Raw genomic sequence first — 22152 nt, forward strand, 5'->3', positions numbered from 1 at the left:
TTATATTAAGGTGAAGGATGAACAGACTTTGGTGTCAGGCCCTTAAGTCACATGGAATTAATTATTATCAGAGGAACTGTATCTTGTCAGAATGAGTTTTTCCTGACTGAATCAATGTTTCCTAATGACATATTATAAATATTTTTAATAGTATTTACTATGGAATTTAGAAATTAAACTTTGAAGGGGTTGTGAAAATCAAAATCTCTTTCCTGAAATTTTACACTGTGCAGGAACAGAAGGATATAGCTCTATGTCTCTGAAGCAGCCAGAGATAGCAGCTCACATATTCTGTGAGTTGTCTTTGAAACTGCTGCTCCTAAATTTATTGAGCTATTGAGCTATTGAGAAAACAAATTTATTAAACCACTTTGAAGTCTGCCAGACAAACTTGATTTTTTAACAGTAATAAAAAATTAATGAATAGAGAGCAGAAGCTATTCTGTCACGTGTCTGAATTTTAGCAGTATACTATTTTCTTTCACATATTTTAGCACTGAGCTTAAAGTGTTCTCAATTAAGTTACGGAGACAGTTTCCACCTTACGCTGTGGCTGCAGTAGAGGACTCCTAACTTTGATCCTCTAAATTGAGCCTTAATTAGAAGCCTCTGCTGGATTGTTGATTAGCCTTTCTTGTCCCATCTCCAATGTGTCAAAATTCTGTTCCCAAACTTAAATCAAATTGGAAATGAACTATCATGTTGACTGAAATGAAGGGTGATGACAAACAATGAAGGGTAATGATAAACAGTAACTTTGAAGGGAGGCATTTAGTGCAGTACACAAAGATTAGTATTACTTCTGATCTCACTTAATAGCTTCAATAATGAGCTAGAAGAGGGAGTAAATGGCACATTAATGAAATCTGCAGATCTATTAAACTAGGAGGAGCTGAGCACACTGCCGAAAATGGAGAAATAATACACGGGGTCATGGGAAGATTAGAAACACAGCCAGAATATTGCAATGAGATTCAGTTTAGAAAAAAAAAAGAATAATATTTGGGTAAAAAAAATCAACAGATGGTAACAGGCAAAAAACTGGAGAGCTGTAATGATGGAAAAGACTTAAAATTAAGAACGTCAGGAAAACTAGGCAAGAATCTGTGAGCAACAAACAGTGAAGTTTGGTCAAAACTATTAAAGAATAAGCAAAGAAGTAATGACTTATCTTACAGCAGCTCTACAACTGTCAGCTCTCTTCTGCATTTAGTCTGGGCACTGGAAAAACAGACTGTCAGTCAGATGGTTATAGATTTTGCAGCTATGGAATTTTTTCTTGGAAGAAAACTTAAAAGTAAACCATCCATTTAACAGTGTTGTCCTTCACGAGTGAATGACATAACAGTGAGCCACTGGTTAAAAGACCATAAAAAGAACGTGAGACTGAAGAAATAAAATATTCTCCCACTACTGGTAAATGCATCAAGAAGCTTGAATTTTTTTATGTTGCTGAGGAATCTGCCAGTGTAATGCCAGCTGCTATGAGCTTTCCAATACCAGATATATGTGTACAATATCTTGGAGAGCTAAAGCTTATTGTGAGCAAGTTAATTCCAGTTGAAGAGCTCACACAAATTAATCTTTCTGGGAATTACTGTACACAAGCCAAACTACTGTTACATCACTCCCTGTACCAGAGACAGTTTCAGCAACTCTTCATGGCACAGCATTAGGATACATAGTATGTATGTAAAGTGATGTTCTATGTTGCTCATCAGTCTTCAAAAGTCCTTGGTAGCTCTTGGCTCTTGAAGACATTGTGCTTTATTGCTGAGTGCCTCCGTACAGTATTTTTAAGTGGGCTCAGCCACTTGGGAGTTTGTCACTGTCATTACGTTGTGACCCGACACTGAGTGAAGAGAGAGCAGGGCGTTGATCCAGAGCTTCAAATTTGCACACTTCAGTAGAAAACCTGGAAAAACCTGGCAAAAGCCCTTTCATTAAAACCATGCTCTATTCATTTATTTCTCGCCATGTTCTACGGTTTCATGCTTCTGGATTGTTCACCTTCTAAGTGAACAAGCTTAAAAACAATGAGACATAATGGAAAAATGTCAGGATAAAAAAAGGAGTATATGTATATATGAAAAACAACATAAAAATTAGCATAAGCATAGACAGACCCCCTGGTCCCTTGTGAATGCAACTTGTTTGCTGAGACAGCACCCCTTCACCCATGTTTTGGGAAGAGCTGCCTACACTTTGCAGAAGTTGAGAGTTTCAAGACATTTGTAGAACTATCAGTGGCAAACTTGCTTGGAATGATTTTGCCAGGAAAATATCTGATGTACCTAGTCAGATTGGCTGCAACTGGTGAGATGACATGTCTGAATTATTTGAAACTAAACTTGTTAACATTTTAAAACAGAAGGCAAAGAAGTCTTACATGTGTGAGAGCAGTATAGTTTCCTTTTTTATGTCACAAATCTGCAGGCTATTTCACTACATAGTTGAATTTTCAAAATCATGTACATACAATTTTTGTTGCACAAACCAAGTTCTGTGCTAAAACCAGTATGCCCCAATTTTTACATTATGTACACTTCAAAATCCCAGCAACTTATCCAAGGGTTACCTCAGTCTGGAACATCATTTAAGTGTCCATATAAATATAAATACAGAAGTCAAATTTTACTCTTTTGAAAATGTGGGCCCAGTATCTGGTTGTTTTGATGCTTCTGAAACTTCTCCCTTGATAACAGCTAAATCATATTTACTTTTGGAAACGTGTCGTATCACTTGCGTTTTATTCCTGGGAGATTATATACGTGATGTCTGTATTATCTCCCCCTCTAACACTCATAAATCACATATTTCACAGCACAGCACTGATTTTTTGTGTGAGCTTCTGACCCCACATGCCATCAACAAGAGGAAGCCAAAGCAGGGCAGAGTTTGAGGAGACTGCCCTCCTTTGATATCAGTGGAAGTCACTAGCCAGTGACAACTAACTTTGACAGAAAACCAACATTAGTGAGAATACATGGCTGAATAAATGGATAGACTGTTATTTGTGTTGCAACTGATTGAAAGCCTGAAAAGTAGGTGTGACTATAATATCAGGTACCAGAGAATACACTTAGAAGAGACAAATTACAGATGCTAATTCTATGATAAATGCTTCAAGGAAGATGCATCAAACCTCAAAACAGAAGAGAAAATCAAAACCCTCAGATAAATCTGGTTTTAAAACTGAATGATCACTTTTTTGTTGTTGTTTTTTTTTTTCTCCCCCCCAATTCCACACAGGTTTTCTCAACAAAACACTGATAGTGTGGGAAAATTGATATTTTCACTGTATTTTTTCCTTTCAAGGTTTGTTTTTTTTTAAGATTTATTTTAACACATACATAGAATAAACTAGGAAAGCATTCTGCTCAGGCCAGTTTTATACTGGGAATGTATTGAATAAACCAAGTGATTTCAATATTTGTGATATGTATTAAGTCCTGTAAAGTCCCACGTTTTGTTTTTGGAATTAGCTAGAAATAGTGCAACTAGTTTTTGTAGCAGTAAAACTGTATCTTTCATTTTCTTTTCTTACAGAAATGCTGTTTCTAGTGTCATTGACTATGACTAATGACATTGACTATGACTGTAGCAAATACGCTTGAAAAGCTTCTTCCACCAGTCAGGATTAAGAAATCCCATTATATTAGTGCATTTACATAAAATTCACTTCCCTATATCAGCAGTATGGAACTATCTACTATTAAGCAGAAGTACACTATGAGAGACAGTAGTTGATATTACTTTTCAAAAGATTTGTGCTATGCCACTGCAAATATTTTTCCCCTTTGCAAGAAATACTATCATTGTACTCTTCATTTTTATCCTGCAAAATATTAGTGGACACTACTGCTTGCACCTGGAGAGATAAGTAGCACAGCAGTCCTTTAATTCAATGAAGTAATTCAAATACCTACTTGGAAATCAGTAAATACAGGTTATTTTTCAAACAACTTTAATTCATATTTTTGGTCTAAACAGTATTAGAGTTGTGCAATGATGCCTTAGGATGATGTTATTCTGGGAATATCACAAAACATGTAGCTGACCCTGAAGCTAAACTAATAGAATCAAAAGAAAAAAATCAATACAACTGTTTAACATAGCTCTCTCTTGCTTGATTTAAACACATAAATAAAAAAGAGATTAAAGGATACAGTGGGTATATTGGTGCAGCACTGACCTTTTTATTGTCACAGGGGTTGTCTACTTAACAAAGAAGTCACACAGATGAATACAGTGTCTCATTCAATTTGAGCTCTTTAGATCTTTCCTCGTGTTTCAGCTTGGCACAGAGAAAATGGAACAGTTGCACAATGTAGATGAAATCTTACACATTTTCCCCCTTCTGATGAAATACTAAAGAATTTTATAAGCACAGAAATGTGAAGTTTATGGGCAAGCAAATATATTTTTGTATCCAACTCCTTTGTATTCTCTTAGCTACCTCTTCCAAACCAGGCAGGTGAATTAGACCTACCAATGGCTGTTGTGTTAAAGCTTTTGGTTGTTGAGTGATCAACATCCAGTAGGAGGCAACAGGAAAAGATGTGAGGATGTGAAGGCTGGGTGAACATCCACACCGAGCTCTCAGAAATGTTTGCAGTTCCTTACATTCTCATGGAGGCCTATAGAAAAACAGCAGGTGATTATGTAATTAAAAGACTACTTCATCATCTATGACACAGATTGGGAAGGAGGACACAAAGGCAACCTTTCATTTCCTAGTCTTTGAAAAGCAGATTTTGTATCTTATAGTTATTTTAGCAGAATACATATAGCAGCTTATTGAATGTATTTTAAAACTGTCTGCTGGTGGTGCTGCTAGCCACATCTCTTTCCTGTCAGTCTGAGCCGAGGCAAGAAGTTGTAGCGATAGCAAGCCATTACCTTTTATGTAGACTATTACTACAACTTGTCATAAGTTTCAGTTATTTGTTTCCTTGCCAAAGATTGAGTAACTCTATGTTGAGTTCCAAGTTCTGCAGCAGAGTGTGCTCTACTGATTATAAATTATTTTTATACTCTGCTTCTGGCCTGCATTCCTGATCTTAGCATCTGGATTTTTTTAAAACAACCTTTGGCAGCAGTAGGAAAATGGCAGGGAAAGTTTTGTTTGGCCTCTGGACTCCAGCACAGGGCCTGCTCAGTCTCTGCAGGAACGGCACAATCCAGTTAATGCAAAGAAGATGAGAGGGCCTGAACCGTTCTCAAAACGGACTGAATCTTTGGCAGATTACACAACCAAACTCTAACAAGTTCTTCACTGAGCTTATGTGATGTGTATTTCTTCCAAGGCCTACCTCTGGTCCAAATTTTAATGAGTACTATCAGATAGGGCAAGAGAGGTGTGCTGACAATCCTGCGCTGTTTGTGTCCCAGTTTTAATTTGGTCCTTCAGTGTCTGGAGATGCTAAAGCTGTCTTGTTTTCTTCCTGCAAAAATCACATGTTTTAGACACCTCTGATCCATACCAGGAAAATCTGAGACTGACAAGGAAATGGTAGTCAGACTCACGGTTCAAAACAATGAGGAATAGATGCAATAGTTATTAGAGGTGTTAGCTGAAATATTTGGAAGAAAAAGTCTGGTTCTTACTGTGACTGAGTCAGGTTAGAATGTGCATTTCTCACTAACCAGATGAGTGTCCTAAGCAGCACATATTGGTTATCCTGCATCAGACTTAAAAATCCTCTCATTTTTTTGGCATTCTGGATATCTAGTTGATGAAAAGCTTATCACAATGTTACATTCTGACACAATATCCTGGTTCTAACAGATCTGTCTGTTTTCAACAGTAATAAACAAATAAATAAATAAATTTTTAAAGGTCATATAATCTCTGCTTTTTAAACCCCACCTTTCCATATTCACTGTTTTCTTCCTTTAAACTGTATTAGTGCAGAATTCCTCAGAGTGCAGTGGAAAAACAAATTCTATCACACTTCTGACAAGTGGAATATGAAAATATTCCCATTTTGGACTCCATATGGACACAGCCTCTATGAACAAAAACCATAGAACTTTTCCATTTAAGTCATTGGAAGTTGGATCAGGTCTTAACTTTCACCAAAATAAACCATTTAGTCAACATGAATAAAAGGAAAAGAAAATATAACACATGAATGGTATCCAGAGATGTCCTCCAACAAAATGTCTTTTTAGTATAACTGTAGCTCATATTTTAAAAGCTGTTTTCTCAGTCTTCTTTAAATGTGGCTGAACTTCCGCTATGACCATGTGATGTTAAATGAGTATTGCAAAAGGGATTGGGAGTTTTTTCTTTCACTCTCCCTCTACCAATCAAGATGAGCCAACTCCTCATGAACATATGTTGTATATAAGATTTCTAAGGGTTTTCTGAAGACTGCAGATTCTGTATTTCTCCTTCAGTTACAGCACAGAGTTTTGGACTGATGCCTAGAACAGACCCAAGATGTGTATCTCTCAGCATGCTCTGTCATGTGCTATTGCTTATAAAGTTTGCAATTGTTATATAGCTGGATTGGTATCTTAAGCATACCTTTGCCATTCAAGGAGCAGGTTTAAATAAAACAAAACCTTTGTTGTCCTAGGAAAGTTCTATAAGAAAGTCAGTATGACAAAGCAAGCTGGAAATATTTTCTTAGGATAAGATATTTTGATTAGTATAACTTCTGCTTCTGGCAAAATTTGGTTATTTGCATGGAACACTTTACAGCCATTAATTTCCCTACACATTGGTTTATTCTATCCCTGATTTAAAAAAGATTATATTAATTTTTGGAACTATTTTTTTCCCCTTGAATGTGCTGAGTTTCAAATGAGAAGAGCTCACAGATGGAACAATGGAAAGAGAACACAAGTAGGAAATAAAACTGTCAAAAGACAAGCAATCCTTAAAAAAATCAACTGATACCAATTGTTTCCTGCCTCAATACAGTAAGCATTCCAGTGCAAAAAGATTCCAGTGCTTTTATGCATGTATCTTTCTCTGTCCCTGAAAAGACACTATACAGAATACAGTCCCTAGAGAACAGAGAAATGATTTCTCAAAAGCCATGCAAAAGATCAATATCAGGATTAGGAAAACATTTAGATCTTTCATCAGGCAAATGTCCTTTTCAGGGGACAATACCTATCTGTACCTTCTCACATCTACTGCAGAATTATCTGGCACTGAGCACATTTCTGAAGATTTAGGAAAACATGCAGATAGATGTTTAGCTTTACAATATGCAATTATACATAAAAAAATGAAAGCTAGGAGTTTTTTGTTAGCTTAAATTGCCTTTTATATTTATGTGCATACCAAAAGTAAGTTTACAGTGCTGCTTTTTTCTGGAAAGCATGTCTGCTAAAATGTTCAACAGAATATGAAACTTTGCATATTCCATCAAAAACTGACATTAACAGAGCTTTGTAAGTCAAATGTTAAAATGTCAGAAAGAAGACCTGAAACTCCAGATCACATATCCCAGCTCTGCCCTTATGAATATTTTGTATGCAGTTACCTGCATGTACTGCTGAGTGGATGCTGAAACATATCTTTTCATCCATAACTACGGAATAGCAAGTTTCCTGTACTAAATTTACTTTGTATTTGAAAAGTTGAATGATTGCCTATTAAAGTAAACACTACAGAATCTCAGTTCTTGTGGAGAAGGAAATCTTAAAGGCTTGTGTTCAGTATACAACTAATTCAAACATGAACATGGTAATGACATTAGAGATTACCTTTTTATCATTCAAATTTCTCCTGTTAATCTCTAAGTGAAAGAGGTGATTTTATAAAAGACATAATTATAATTGCTTTTGATGTGAGTTGTGACCACAATCCACTGAAACGGTGGATAAGTATCTGACAGTAGGACTATAATTTTAACAGATGTGGCAAATCTATCTGCAAACAATAGCTTTTTCATTGGACAGCATCAAAAAACTGCTGCGTTTTTCCATTGTGGCTTATCTCTGTCATTTTCTACATAGCACTTTAAAATTTATCCAGTTAATCATTAAAACTTGAATACAAATTCTTCTCAAACTATATTTGTGTATATATAGTGTAGATATTCATCACTAGAATAAATGAAGGAAAGTTTTTTGAAAGCTGGAAATAGCCAAAAAATTGTTTGGCTATTTGAACCTAGTTGAGGGCAATCTACGGAGTAACACTGTTATCCTGCTTACAGCATTTAATACCTGCAAACTCCCCTGAGTTCACTCATCCTGCTCACTTCTTCAGGCACTATGTCTCTTTATGATTCTCTAACCATTGTGGAGTCTCTCCTAGGCACTAGCTTCCTACACAAAGTCACTGCAGCATTAGTGAGATAATGTTTGTGTGCACTTATTCTGAGACAGGAACTTCATCAAGAAGAGAGGAAATAATTCAACTTTCCAAACTTTGCAGTCTTGTAATTTCATTTGTTTCTTAAAGTTCTGTTTCTTTCCATACATGGCCCATACCATTGGAAAAGAAACAGAGCTTGGATAATCTGTATAACTCTACCAAATAGGAATAGACTGGTATTATAACCAAGCACTGAAAAGAACGTGTCTATATTAGGTGTTCTCAGAGATAACTTTCGAAGTCTTCAGATGAGTGTTGCTTAAAGCTCTGTAAGAAAAAAATCCACAAACCTTCAGGTAAGAAAAAACAAACTGTTACATGACTTAAGATCACAAAGCTGGAGAAAATAATTTGGTTTTTAGGGTTCTTTTTTTCTAAAACTTAATAAGTCACCTAGGATAAAATTTGCCTTTAGTCAATGATCATATCTGAGAATTTCAGCTATGAAGGTGAAAGCTTGACAAAGTCATAAACAACTGAGAAGGACAGAAAGGAAACACTAAGAAAACTATAAATGTCATAATGTTCTCCATCTGGAATATCATTGCTAGCACTTTTACAGTGCAGTACAGACAGCAGAGTAAGGTGATCTATGAAACAAAAATTTGTCATTAATAAAATGGAAAAACGTTATGAAAACTGGAGATAAGATCATGGATCATCCAGAAGACCACCTACTGAACAAAAAGACCAAGAGGAAAAGAAAGTTCTGGTTTAGCCAGCTTCAGTTTCTTACTGGACTGACCCTTGAACCACTAACTCATCAGTTTCCAAATATCCAGTTTTACTGGCCAATTACTCAGCAGAACATGACATGATCAATGATCTTAAAGTTTTCAGCTGGTTGTATCGATCAAATATATAAACAAAACACAACTGTCAGCTGCTGAGTTTACTGCTGATGAAGTGATGTTTAAAACAGTTAATGAATTAATGCTTGAACACAGAAGAAAAAAGCCTAGCTGATATAAAAGACTAAAAATGTTTAGTGCTCAATTAATTAATACTTTGAGTTATAACTGATTTTTTTAATTGACTGACAAAACAGAGGTGTGAACTGTAATTACCAGATACCTATTATAGCTCATTTTTCTGATTTCTGTTAATTATTTCTCAAGTGAAGGAAGCGGAACCACTGAGGCTGCCAAACTATCTTCAAAATCTTGGTGCTTAAAAAATAAATATCAGAAAATGCCAATTATTACAAAACATAAAGGTTCATTACGTTTTGTAAAAAAAAAAAAGGCAGATGCGCAAATGCTATGAAACACTGAGGCAGGGCTGGGGCACACAAAGGAATTACAGGAAACTAATGAGCTTCCAGGTGTCATCTGAGCTAGGGTAACTAACAATATTTGCACTCTTAGCCTCAAGCAAATCTGAAGCAAAATGTGTTAGATAAGTCTTCAGGGAGAACACCCTCTGTCAGCAGGATCAGCCTGAAACAAGAGTCAAGTTTGCAATGACGCACCACTTCATGAAGAACAACCTACCTCATTCCTCCTTGTCCTGATCTGAGAATAGGAACGATTTCAACTTTTAAAGGTGGCAATTTGATTTCCCTCTGGCAGCAACAGGATGATCCAAGATTCAGTACTATCTTGCTTTTTCAGAGGAAGTGTCTATAAAATAAGACCTGCTTTCAAATCAAAAAGAGAGTTGGAGTCAAATTCCATATTGGTCTCACTAGAAAATGTAATTTATGCCTTGCTTAGCCAGGTAAGATGGGAGGCAGTCTAGCTGGCAGAAAATAAGGACATGAGTTAAAGAAAATTGAAAGGGAGAGAATTAAGCATGAAAAGAACACTATTTAAAGAAAGAGTGAAAACTGAGAGCTTAATTTACTGTTAGTTAAATTTTATCTCTTGTAAGTACATTTTTTAATTCTTCAAATCAAAGTTCTTCTGCTCTATGCATGTTGTCATTATTTCTCTGGAATTTAAAATGTCTGTTTTGTTCAGTAAGTGGATGTTAGAAATCTTGGGCTATTAAAAGATGGTGCCAATGTTAACTATTATACAAAGGATTAAATCTTAAATAAGTAGTATTAAAAAGTGACTCTATAAACCTTTAGGTTATTGGTACTTCAAGATTTTTCAAAGAAAAGAAGACCAATATGAAGGATTAATAGTTAAGGTTATGCAAAATCCACTTAATCAGCATGGCTAATTTTAGCTTTAACTAAAGCTGCTGGCAACTATGTGCATTTTGCTTTGGGGCTTTACTTTTGAAGAGAGTGATGAATACATTTTTGAGGTAAATTTATCTTAACTGAGAGTCTACCTAATGCTCTTTAATTGCTGAAAAAGTGTTTTTAATAGCATTTGCATTTAGGAGAGGAAGGATGTCTTCAGCTCTGCATCTTTAAGACCCTAAAATAAGCATTTTATTTTCACATTTATATTATATATTGTTTTACTATAAAACAGGTGGGTTTTATAAACAATACAGTCATCAACTCAGGTACACTTTATGAAGAAATAATTGTTCTCCTGACAGTTCATACCTTGCTCAGTAAAGAGCCCAGGAAAATTGGAGCATACTCTGAAGATGTGAATACAATGACTTGCTAGACTATATGGGTCACAAACGCTGAGGATAAGGGTCTTTCACTGACAAGTGCTACCTAAGGAAGGCAGATGTACAGAGAGTCAGCTCAAGCACCCCAGGCATTTTGAGCCAGAAATACAAACTTGCTAATACTTACAGCTCTTTTACCCAGCTCCAAATTCACACAGGATTAGATCATCCAATGTGAAGTGGATTAGACATGGTTACACTCTTAGTTAAAACAAATTGATATGAATACTAAGGTTCCTGATTGGTTGGAACCAGATGAAATCTGACTGCATCTCACATTGGTGGGGTAAGGTGTGGAGAAAGCAAGAGGACAGGCATTTGGTGCACTCAGCTTTTTCAAGATTGTGAAAATCTTGTGGGAGGAACCACCTTTACACTACAAGAACCAAGGGCCATGGTCATCATTCTGTAGTGGATTACAACGGCCTTTTTCTAGTGAGAAAAGTGGGGAAGCCTAGTAAAGTTAGACCATTGATTTACGATGTTGTTATTGCAATTGGAGGTCGAGTGAAATTTTGACAAGCATACCTATGTTAGCTCGCTGCTAGTGTTTATACAAACAAGGTAATGCTAGGTTAAAATGTATATGTAGATCCTAGCATATTAGTATTAGACAATTTAAGTTTTCATAAACTGAAGTCCTTCTGGATCTTCAGTACTATTTTTTTTCTTGTTTCATGAATAAATTAATTGTAATTTATGCAGCTTTGGCTCCCCATGCCTGCTGTCATGGCCTGAGGTCATCCTAACTTCCCATTTCTCTTAGGATTTTCACTACCATTACTTTTTCACTGGAATATTTTTACGATCTAGGATCATAAGGGGTGACATACTGGACTAGATTCAGTGCATTCACCCGTGTGAGTATTCTGTAAGTGGCAACGATCAGCAAAGATGCTTCAGAAGGCAGACATACCCTCAGTGAGCAAATGAACCTTCTCTCAGTCTAAACTAATGGTTGGAGAATGCTTAGGCCCTGTGTACCTAAGCTGAAAATTGTATGTAATTAAGTCTGTTCACTCTATGCAACATTAGACAAAGTCAGTAACTGAACAAGAAGCCACTTTATGAAAACAGGGAATCTCAACGGCAAGTCAGGAGTGATGCTCTTTGTTCTGGCAGCAAATTTATGCTACAATAAAGGCTGTGATTAGCTCTGTGCATTTACAGAGGTTAGAGTTTCAGCTAACTAGTTTAAGTGCTATTAGCAGTGTTATTGTGCTAGCAATTGTGCTTAGCAATCTACTAAATATTCACAGAAATATTTGGATGGCAAGCCTGCGCTTACGCTGGTGCTGCCATGGCCATACAGCTGTCCATAGCTGTGTTGTAGGTTGCCTCTGCTACAGCTGGTATCTGGGAGAGAGAGTTTTCTAGAGGTTTTTTGAGTGCAGCATAGGCATTTTGAGAGCCTTCGAAATATGTCCCAAGAGGATCACATCATGGCTGTTAAAAATGCTTCCTTCCAGATTGTAAATGGCAATTAGATTGACTATACTAAATGAAACTGAGATAATATGTATCTTACTATTTCCCTTGGCTAAATATCATTCAGTAATATAATTCAGACTGTTTAAAACTTTCCTGTTCCTGCCATATAGTCTTACTCAGATATTGTCTTTCATTCTTGTTTTAGACTGTGTAGTATACAACTGTATGGTACTCTATGCTATACCTCAAAAGAAGCTGTACCTCTTTGATGGACAAATTGTTGGTAGAGATTTGTGGGAGGTATGTTTTTGAAAATAAATTATGCTAATAATTCACTTAAAAATTTTCCAAGTTCTGGATTTTCTGTTTCTCATTGTAGACCAGCACTTGGAGAACAGTAATCACGAGCAACAAGCATTCGAGCCTGAAATTTCATATACTGCTGTAATCCAAATTTCTTCACCTTTAGGTTTTCACACAACCCTCATCTCCATATGCAGTGGTTTTGTGGGGTTTTTTGTTTGGTTGGTTTGGAGCTATTTTGTTTTGGTTTTGTTTTCATTTTTTGGTTTTCTTTGGTTGTTGTGTTTGGGGTTTTTTGTTTTGTTTTGGGTTTTTGTGTTTTTTTCTGTTTTGTTGTTGTTTTGTTTTTTAGGCATTCAGAAAGGACATAAGTATAATTATCTTAAAATTTGTTAACTTGATTTATACACTCACTTACATTCATGTGCCCAAATGCATTTATCTGGGATAGATCTGAAAAATACTTTAAAACTCTTTAAGAGCTATTTATCTATGCGTTTGTACATACACGTTTATATTACAGCTTCTCAATTAAAAAGAAAAAAATTACCATTCTATATCTTCTAGGAAACATTCTTAAAAATGTATTTTGAGCTATAAGCTTTGACCACACCTCCCTAAACCAGATGCTGTAGGGCTCTTTTTAGTGAAAGTGTTGTTACTAATAAATCTGCTTAGGTATGCTGTAACAAATGGGTTTAGTTCTAGGGTAGAAAGTTAAGTATTTAAAACTATTATAACTTATAAGGAAGAGTGGTAAACTTTAGAGACCGTGTAACCCTTTGTACTTTTCAATGTGTTTGTGGCTTCAAAACACCAGTCAGTGCCTCACACAGGCTGGCAATCAGCTGGAATGTTAAAACTGGGACATTGGATGAGGTGCACCCTTCCTAGCAACTTTTGTAAAAACTGTCTGCCACATTAATTCCTCGGGAAGAGGTACTGGTGCGTGTGGGCTTCCTAAGTGGCAAAGTAATCAAAAATTGTGGTAGCCTCTGAATTGGAAGTTGATGTTTTACAATGCCCTTACTGCCTGGGGAGACATGTCTTCTGTTTTGACACTGCAGCATCAACTCCAGCCATGTGGGTCTCCAGTAACAGCAGCTCCACTGTCAGTCTTGTTTGCTGTCTAGTCCGCTCATCATAAACAAAATTTCACTTTTATAATTTGCCTGTATCCTTTATTTTGTTATCAGCGAGCAGTATTTGCTTTCTAATACATATTTGTATTTGTAGGCTATTAAAGCTTACTTTCATTCTTTTCTATGAAGTGAACATCCCTACCTAGAAACTGAGTTATAACAGAAAAATCCTAAATCCACTCACTTCTATTATATCTCTTGAACCCTTAAATTTATCTTAAGACAACATTGTGATTGTACTAGCATGCACATTTGAAGTAACATACATTACGGAGAACAGTTACCTCATTCTTTGCATCTCTAGATGTGATACTTCCATTGAAAAAAACTCAATGCAGCATTTTTCTATTATTTTAAATATAAGCTCCAAATCTATCTAATGATATTTTATGATTGCCCTTTTTAAAATTAATTATTCAAGCCATGTGGTACTTGGCTGAAATTAGAAGGCACATTTCTTATGAGTGCAAAGCCATTCGTCGTGAAGTCAGAAGCAATTTTGCATTTATTTCAACTTTCATGTGATTTGGACTGTATCAAGGGTACAGAAATGACTGTGGCAAAAGTGTTACTGACTAGGATTTTGTCATCTATATCTTACTGGTTCTACTCATTATACTTTAAAATAAACATTACTGCAGTCTGTATGGGCAGAAAAAATCAACTGTTTAACAATTAATGGTATTTGTTTTTTCTTGTGTAAAGCACTGTTAATTGCATCTGCTTATTCTCTGGGCTCTGCATTTCAATTTTTTCTGTAACTGATGTCTCCTTTCAACACTATGTTTTTATCTAATATCTGAAGTACATTTCTTGGTTTACTGACAGATTTTATTAACTCTCTGTTCGGGTGTGTGCTGCCCTTCTTACTTGGGAAGGTTGTCTCATAAGAATCTGCAAAAGTAACTTCATAATCCTTCTTTAAGACATCTAAAAAATGTTCCTTTCCTCTAATAGCTATGAAAATTCTTGACAATAATGAGGCAGCTGCTGTTCTTGCTGGAATTGCTGTTTATAAGGCTTACAAAAAAAAATTTCATTCATATCTTGGGCTCTCATGTCTCTGTCAGCTGTTGTCTCTTGTCACATCAGCTTTGGGGACAATAAAATGTTTTTGTTCTGTATTATTAAAATCCAAAGTGTTCTTTCAGGTGTCAAAATGCATAGGTGGCTATAACTGCCAATAGCATGTCTATTTGCTGTGGTTAAAAAAAAAAGAAACCAACAAAAAACCAAAAACCACCCAAAACAAAAAAACACCAAACAAAACAGATAATAATAAGAATCTTTTTTAGCTTCTATAAATAAAACAGAGCAAAAGTTCCCAGAGACATGTGATGCCACTAGACATCTTTTCTCACTCAGTCACAACAAAAAGGCATAAACATTTCATGAATCGTGCGATTTTTAGATGAATGGACAAAAATACCAGTCAACAGAAGCAACGTCAATAAATAAATTTGAGATAATCCTGCTGTAATCAAAGCTCTATTTAGATACGCTTTGGAGTATTTAATACATCTAAATAAAGAAACTCAGCTGTGTAGCAGAAAAACTATGCTGATGTAAGCTATTCTGGTGCTGGCAGAGAACCAAAATGGCTGTCATTTTTGCTGGTGTGCTCGATTTCTTTATTTAGGTGTTTCTTACACTAGATGCTGTTTCATGGGGATTTTTTTTTTGCCTTTTAAAAAACAGCAAACAAAGCTTCTTCACATCTAAATTAAGCTATGTAAGATCATCTAAAGTGGTTTTGACCTCCTCCCAGCTTCCAGTTCAACTGTTCATGAAGTTTCTGTGTGTTTGATTTACTCACCTGCATATTAATTTTATACTGTTTTCACCTAATCCAACTTTAGCTTCTGTCTGAGAATGCCATGTGCAACCAGCATCAGTGCCCTACTAATATTAAGAAATTTTGGGTCCACCACTTTTCTTTTACACATTCATTATTCCAGCAAAGAAACTAATTAGCTTGGTTTCACCTGATTTGTGCTTTTTACAAATGTGTTACTGATTTATCACTGCATTTTCTTCAAGTTGTTTACATACTGATTGCTCTTGCTTTACTAATTGTTCTAGCTATTTGTCAGGTATTTAAGTTAAATTTAGTGCCTGACAATTCTTCATCTTTCCTAAACCCTCACTTACTCTCTTCTTTTAAATTGTAATATAATTTTAGCTTCCCTTCGGTTTCCAGAGGTAAAGAAATGGACATGGATATTAAAATAAGCATGAAACAATAACACTTGACTAATGAAATCTAGTTTGATCAACAAATGACTTTAGTGGGCACATGAGAAAGTTCTGCTTAAATTGGACTAGGGAAGTGGCATCCATCTTTGGCTCACAACACCATACCCTCTCCTGTTGCCTATACTTCTTGTTTTCCATGTTTATTTCTTCAGGGAGAGAGGGACAGTGAAGTAAAATGTTGGCACTGTTGTTTGCTTAGTATTTTTGGATCACGAATCAGCTGAGATCAAAGATAACTGCTCCAGCCAAACTAGAACTGGGGCTACAACATCAGTGTTATGGCAGTACAGTAAGAAACAGATGGCAAAAGCCACAAATAATGTAATCTCTGGCTTTACATAAGAAACAAACATTGAGCGCCATTGAAACAAATAAAATGGGCACTATTTGAAAAGCACATAGAAACATAAAATATCTAGTTCTTAAGTAGCTGAGGACTAACCCACAAAGACATTTATTACTTAAATCTCATCAGCTTTTTGGATCTTGGCCTTAAACAAAATGGTCAGCCACAAACAGCTAAACAATATAAAGGGTAATGTATCTGTCTATATTATTTCTTTGGCTATCCCAATTTAACTCTTTTCAAATACTACCTATTTTCTCAGACTGGACAAGATTATGAGGCTTGTGCTCTTATATGTCAGTGACTGCCATCAGTTCCCTCAATATTCAGCTTTCACGGGAGAGAGAGCACTGGATGATCAAGACCCTAGAAAAAGCTGTGGAAGATTCCTCACCAATACTATATTATCTCTGCAGCAAATAGAGACCCAAATTCTAATAAAATTCTATGCATTAAATGTGATGATAGAGATGCTCAATGCTTGCCTGTGCTTCAGGAACTTCCTTTTAAGAGCAACTTTGTGCCACTCATCTGATGTGGCCTCCATCCTGTTCTGTGACTTTGCCTGCCAGTGACAGTTAGGTAGATGACACATCTGGCATGCAGTGATATAGAGTGGGAGAAAATCTACAACATGGCTTTGGAAACTTATAGGAACACAGCCCAGCTGCAAGATGCTGCAAAATAGGAACTACTGGGCAAACCTGACAGGTCTGCACAAGAGCAGAGAAAATGCAGTTGAAAACTACATCTTTCACATTTGGAAGTTTGGTGTCTTATAAAAGTTACATATTTTATTTTGTCTCTTTGCTGTGCCATGGAGAATGCCACACAACATCTATAAAGGATACTATTTTTTTTTTCAGTTCTCAAGTAGCTTGTGGCTGAGACTCCAAGGAGAGTCTGCGAAGCATCTCTCTTTCTCAGATGTTCAGTTTAATGTCCTGTAAAGCTGAATGTATTCCAGAGAACAGAAGCAGTACTGGTGTTGTGCCAGTATTCAAAGCCGAATGACTTGTGTGAATTTTTAATCTGGAAAAGTGTAGAAAAAGTCAACAAAGGACTGCATGGGTCGACAGGGAAAAATTCTAAATTAATATATATCACTTTTTTTCAAGTACACCTCTTAAATATATTTGAACTCATTCTTTCTTGACACAAAGTTTGAATGCTTGAGGTAACTTCATAGATAAGATTTTTCTGAATGTTATAATAGCATACCAAACAGCATTCTGGTTTTAAAGAAGTCAGTGCTACATGTTAACAATAGCACACAGTTCTTCAGGTTAAGCCTTCAATAAATAATACATTTAAAGATTCCTTATACTGAGTTGTTTCTAGTGTGTCTCATGAGAGACTCAGTTCTGGTACCATCCAACGTTTTCATTTCAATTCTGGAAATAAATAATGCCACATGACAGTGATGGATAATCTGTATGGGGTAATAAGACCGATCCCGTAGGACTGTAGCATGGCAACTTGCATGGAACTTGTACAGAACTGGGTAAGGCCCCGAGCGACCTGACCTAACATGGAAGTTGGCCCTGCTCAGAACTGGAACTGAACCAGATGACGTAAAGGGGTTCCTTCCAATCTAAATTACACTCTGATTCTAATTTGAAAATTGCAGGTTTCTGTGGGAATGGTTTTGGGGAAAAGAGCCAAAACACTGTTCTGCTGTACTCATGATTTGGATGTCAGATGTTTTTATAGCATCAATATAATAGGTCTATCAGTAGAACATCAAAAGTTTGATTTAAGAAACATGGAATCTTTCATGCAAAACTAACATGCAATACTTGGAGCAGCTTGCTATACTGTTTGTATTTAAAAATTTATAGGCACCTTCATTTTGACACATCTGCAGATATATCTACTCAGGGTATCTAGATAGGACAAAGAACTCAAGGTGGATCTACAAAGTAACTGACCATTCAGTGGGCTCCTGAACACTAATTCTCAAAGTGCAGTGGCAGAAAAACAAAACACGATCATTGGAAATAATTATAAGCTAAATACATATACATATATGAAAACAAAGAAGTTATATGGCATTGATGAGACTAGTATTGGCATACTGTATACAGTTTTGGTGACTGCATTTTTTTGGGGTGTTGAGAAACTGAAGAGAGTGAAGATGCACAGAGTGCTGGGAAGACTTCTGTAAGACAGAGGTTGTCTGGTTTTAAAAAAGACTAAGAGGTGCTATGAATAGGAGGTACTGATACAATAATGAGAACTAGATACAGGGTGCTGAATAATGTCTTTATACTAGCTTCAAAAAATAGCATAACTGAAGGCAGAGAAGTCCAAACTGATATGTTTACTTTCAAAACTGAAGGTAAACAGTCATTGGGAATAGATTACTAAAAGAAGCAATGGAGTCTCTAGCTCTGGATGTTCTCAGAAATATCTTTCTAGAGAGCCTGAATCACATACAATTTACTGAAGTCAATACGGGCTTTTGATGGCTTCTTCTAGTATATGTTAGACTATAAGATTCAACAGTTTCTTCTGGCATTAATTTAAAGGAATTTTGTCCTCTTTTCCAAGGAAACATCTCAGTTCTCAGATAAAACACCCCAGTGCCAGTTATTGTTCACTGCTGCACAGTCTTCATCAAATAACTGAATCCAAGGTCTAAATACAGAATTCTTGCAGCTTCTCACATTTGTTAAACAGAGGATTGAAAGGAATACAGTCACTTTTAGATCAATTTTGTGGTGATCCTGATCCATTTAAAGAAGAAATATATTTCAAAAATGTTCAGTCCTATATCCCTTCCTGAAAGTGAGTAGTTTTGTAAACTCAAAATATGCAAATCCCACAGTCAAATTTTGACTCAGTCATTTTAACAAACTGCTGAATGTCACATTCTTCAGTCAAAAGAGATTACTTTTCCTAAACAAATATGTGATATTTTTTTATCTCCTGGTAATGCTAATTACACTGGGAGAAAATAGGAGAGAATCTTTAATATTGCAATTAGCTGAGATGCTCAGTAGAATGTGATCCACAGGTATTCAGAGCACCTAGTAACTACATTCTAAATGAAACAAATTTACTCTGTCTTTAACACTAATTTTAATGGAAAAATGTGAAACAAAGATCAGATCTGCTGGGAAAATAGGTAACCTTTTAAATTAATGCTCCCTGAGCCACAATTAATTTAGATTTAATAGGACAGTTAATGTATGTTATTTGAATACTGATTATCAAACATTCACCAAGGCTTAAGAGTTATGTAATAGATTCGTAACTGTGAAATTGATATGGACCTATTGCATAGCCGTAATACCCTGCAAATATGTTCTAGTATGTAGTTGCCATTTGTTTAATATATAATAACTGTTTAATGAAGTCTAAATTAAATACTTAAATCTCAATTGAAAAAATGTCTGGGAAGTATAAAACACAATATGGAATATGTTTACCATGCTGTGTTTACTGAGATAAAATCACATTGTTTTGAAAACAACAAAAAAAGTGAATAGTCTGTGGGGCCTGCTTGAAGAAAGTTTTCCCTGGGTAGTTTCACTGTCGAAACTCCCATGAAAGTGCCTAAATGTCAGGATGATTAAGTACCCAACAAGCAGGATCCAGAAATTTTGCTGATGTTGACACCAAAATGCATTGTTTTCCCCATTTCCTTCTGCCTCAAGAAGAAAACCTATAATGATGTATTAATTGCTGTTTATTATTATGCTTCCTATTGCTTCATTTTTTATGGCTTGTGCTTGCTTACCAGCAGTAAAAGTAATCCTGTGGATAAAATGTACTGCGAGAAAAGACCACTGCAAGTCTTACTGCAGATTTCTTGGACGGTGTTTTTATTGAGTGATTGAGGGTGCCACAAAAACCAGTTCTCTAATGACAGGAGCACTAGCTCTGCAACCAGACAGACGTGCTGTAACCTGCTGCTGTGGCTCCACCTGCTGAAAGGTACGGGTCTGATTTCGGACAGAGTGCCACTGGAACACACATAATTTCTCCTGTGCACTTACTGCTGTTTTTGCATCTCTGCATGGTACTGGCCATGCCATGTGCGTTTATGCCACATAGGGTGTAGATGCATCTTGGTTACTTGACAGCAAGGACCCCAGCCTCTGTCTCAAGGGCAACATGTTACTTCTTGTCATCAATGTGTCTGTAACTCCCACTCCACTGGCTGGCTGTGGGTACACCTCTGAGCCCAGATGTGCTTCTAATCATCCTCTCCTTTTGCTTTTTTGACTATTGCTGAGGCCTGGCTCAGTCCTGTAGGATATTGTTTGAGCTATAGTCCCATGTCAGAGTGGGACTCAGCTGCCACTTGCCTCTGGCCAGGGTAGCTGTGTTTTTGTTTTTTCTTTTAACTATTGCATTAGTCTTGTCATTTCCATTTTTTCCTTCTGAATTTTCTGCCTGAGTTCGAGGTTCTGTGCAGGGAAGAGAAAGAGAATCTCTTGCTTCAGGCGCCATTACGCAGCCAATAAAATTGGGACTTTTCTAGAGTTAATGTTCCGTAAAATCTAAGGTGATAAGATTTGGGAGTGAAGGGAATTCTTCAAAGTATTCATGTTATGGAAGTTTAACTTCTGAACCATTTGAATTGCTTAAGCATCAGACAGCTTTTCTTTCATATCCATTGTTCACACAACAGTGCAAATCCTCATCTATCTAGCTAGCTGTAATCACTACCATCTTGGAATACCATCCTCTTTTCAGCCATAAGCACTGATGTGTTAGTAATGAAGTAGATCAGCTTCCGTTTTCCCTACAAATTTTTCCCCACAACTCTGTGTGTTTGAATCTGACTTACGCTATAACATCTATTATTTAACAAAGTGTAACAAGGAGTAGAAGAGAAACTATTTTGTTTCTATTTTTATTAGTAGATTATTGCTTGGAAGCCTGTAAGATTATTAATGCTAAGTAATGCACCTGACGACAACCATTTCAGAAGGGGCTAAAAATAACAGTTACATATTTTAACAAAATTTTTAATGCAAGGTTTTATTAATACTACATTTACTCCTTCCTTATTTTGCTGAAAATCCACATCGGATACAAAGAAAGCAATGATATTTCAAAATTACATGACACAATTATTTGGAGGCCAAATACTGAAAAAGTTGTGATGGGATTGCATGTCAAAAAGAAACCTTGCGCAACATGTTTCACACATTTTTGAGCTGAGTACATAGTTTTCTAAAATTTAGTGATGAGACTGTATTTCAAAGTCAGTGTTCCATCTGCAATTAGAGACTAGAACAGCAGAAGAGGGTGAGATCCCTGTACGAGTCTGCTGAATCCACACGGTGTGGTTTTTTTTTCCACGCCTTCACTCAAGGCAAAGAAAATAATGAAAATCAAGCATGAAAATCTTCAAGGCCTGACTGTTCTTTCTGCAGAAGTGCATTTGGTGATATTTCAAGTTTTAATATACTAAACTTCAGTGTCTAATTCTGGCTTGATTTGGGATTTATTGATATCCAAAACCAGAGACTTCTAAATAAATAGCTTTGAGAGCATTCTCCTTTTAAGCATTTCCAAAAACTTTTCCATAAGAAGTATACAAACTAAGCCAACTAATGCTTGGTGTTCTGCCAAAACATTTTTGAAATATGTCTACCTAAAGGAACAGCCAGGTAAAGGGAAATAGTGTTTCTCCTCAGATTCCCAGCTGAGTCTAAAAACTGTATTTCCCCCAATTATGCTGCTGACATAGAAGATTCCTGATGCTTGACTGTAGTGAACTGGGGAGAGGG

The 22152-nt window shown here is 36.1% G+C and overlaps 1 protein-coding gene across 1 annotated transcript in view; it reads right to left on the reverse strand.

The window, feature by feature from the left end:
• The window catches only part of LOC309439508 (cytosolic beta-glucosidase-like), a gene marked incomplete at both ends in the record, with an annotated part of 35212 nt that extends 14349 nt beyond the window's left edge, over positions 1-20863 (reverse strand). Inside the window, 1 exon segment of the mRNA XM_082052175.1 lies at positions 20719-20863. Coding sequence (XP_081908301.1) covers positions 20719-20863 — 145 coding nt within the window.
• Between the last annotated feature and the right edge of the window lie 1289 nt (positions 20864-22152).

The sequence above is a fragment of the Streptopelia decaocto genome, assembly GCF_964273445.1.
Source record: "Streptopelia decaocto genome assembly, chromosome: 4".
In the NCBI taxonomy this organism is placed as follows: Eukaryota; Metazoa; Chordata; class Aves; order Columbiformes; family Columbidae; genus Streptopelia; species Streptopelia decaocto.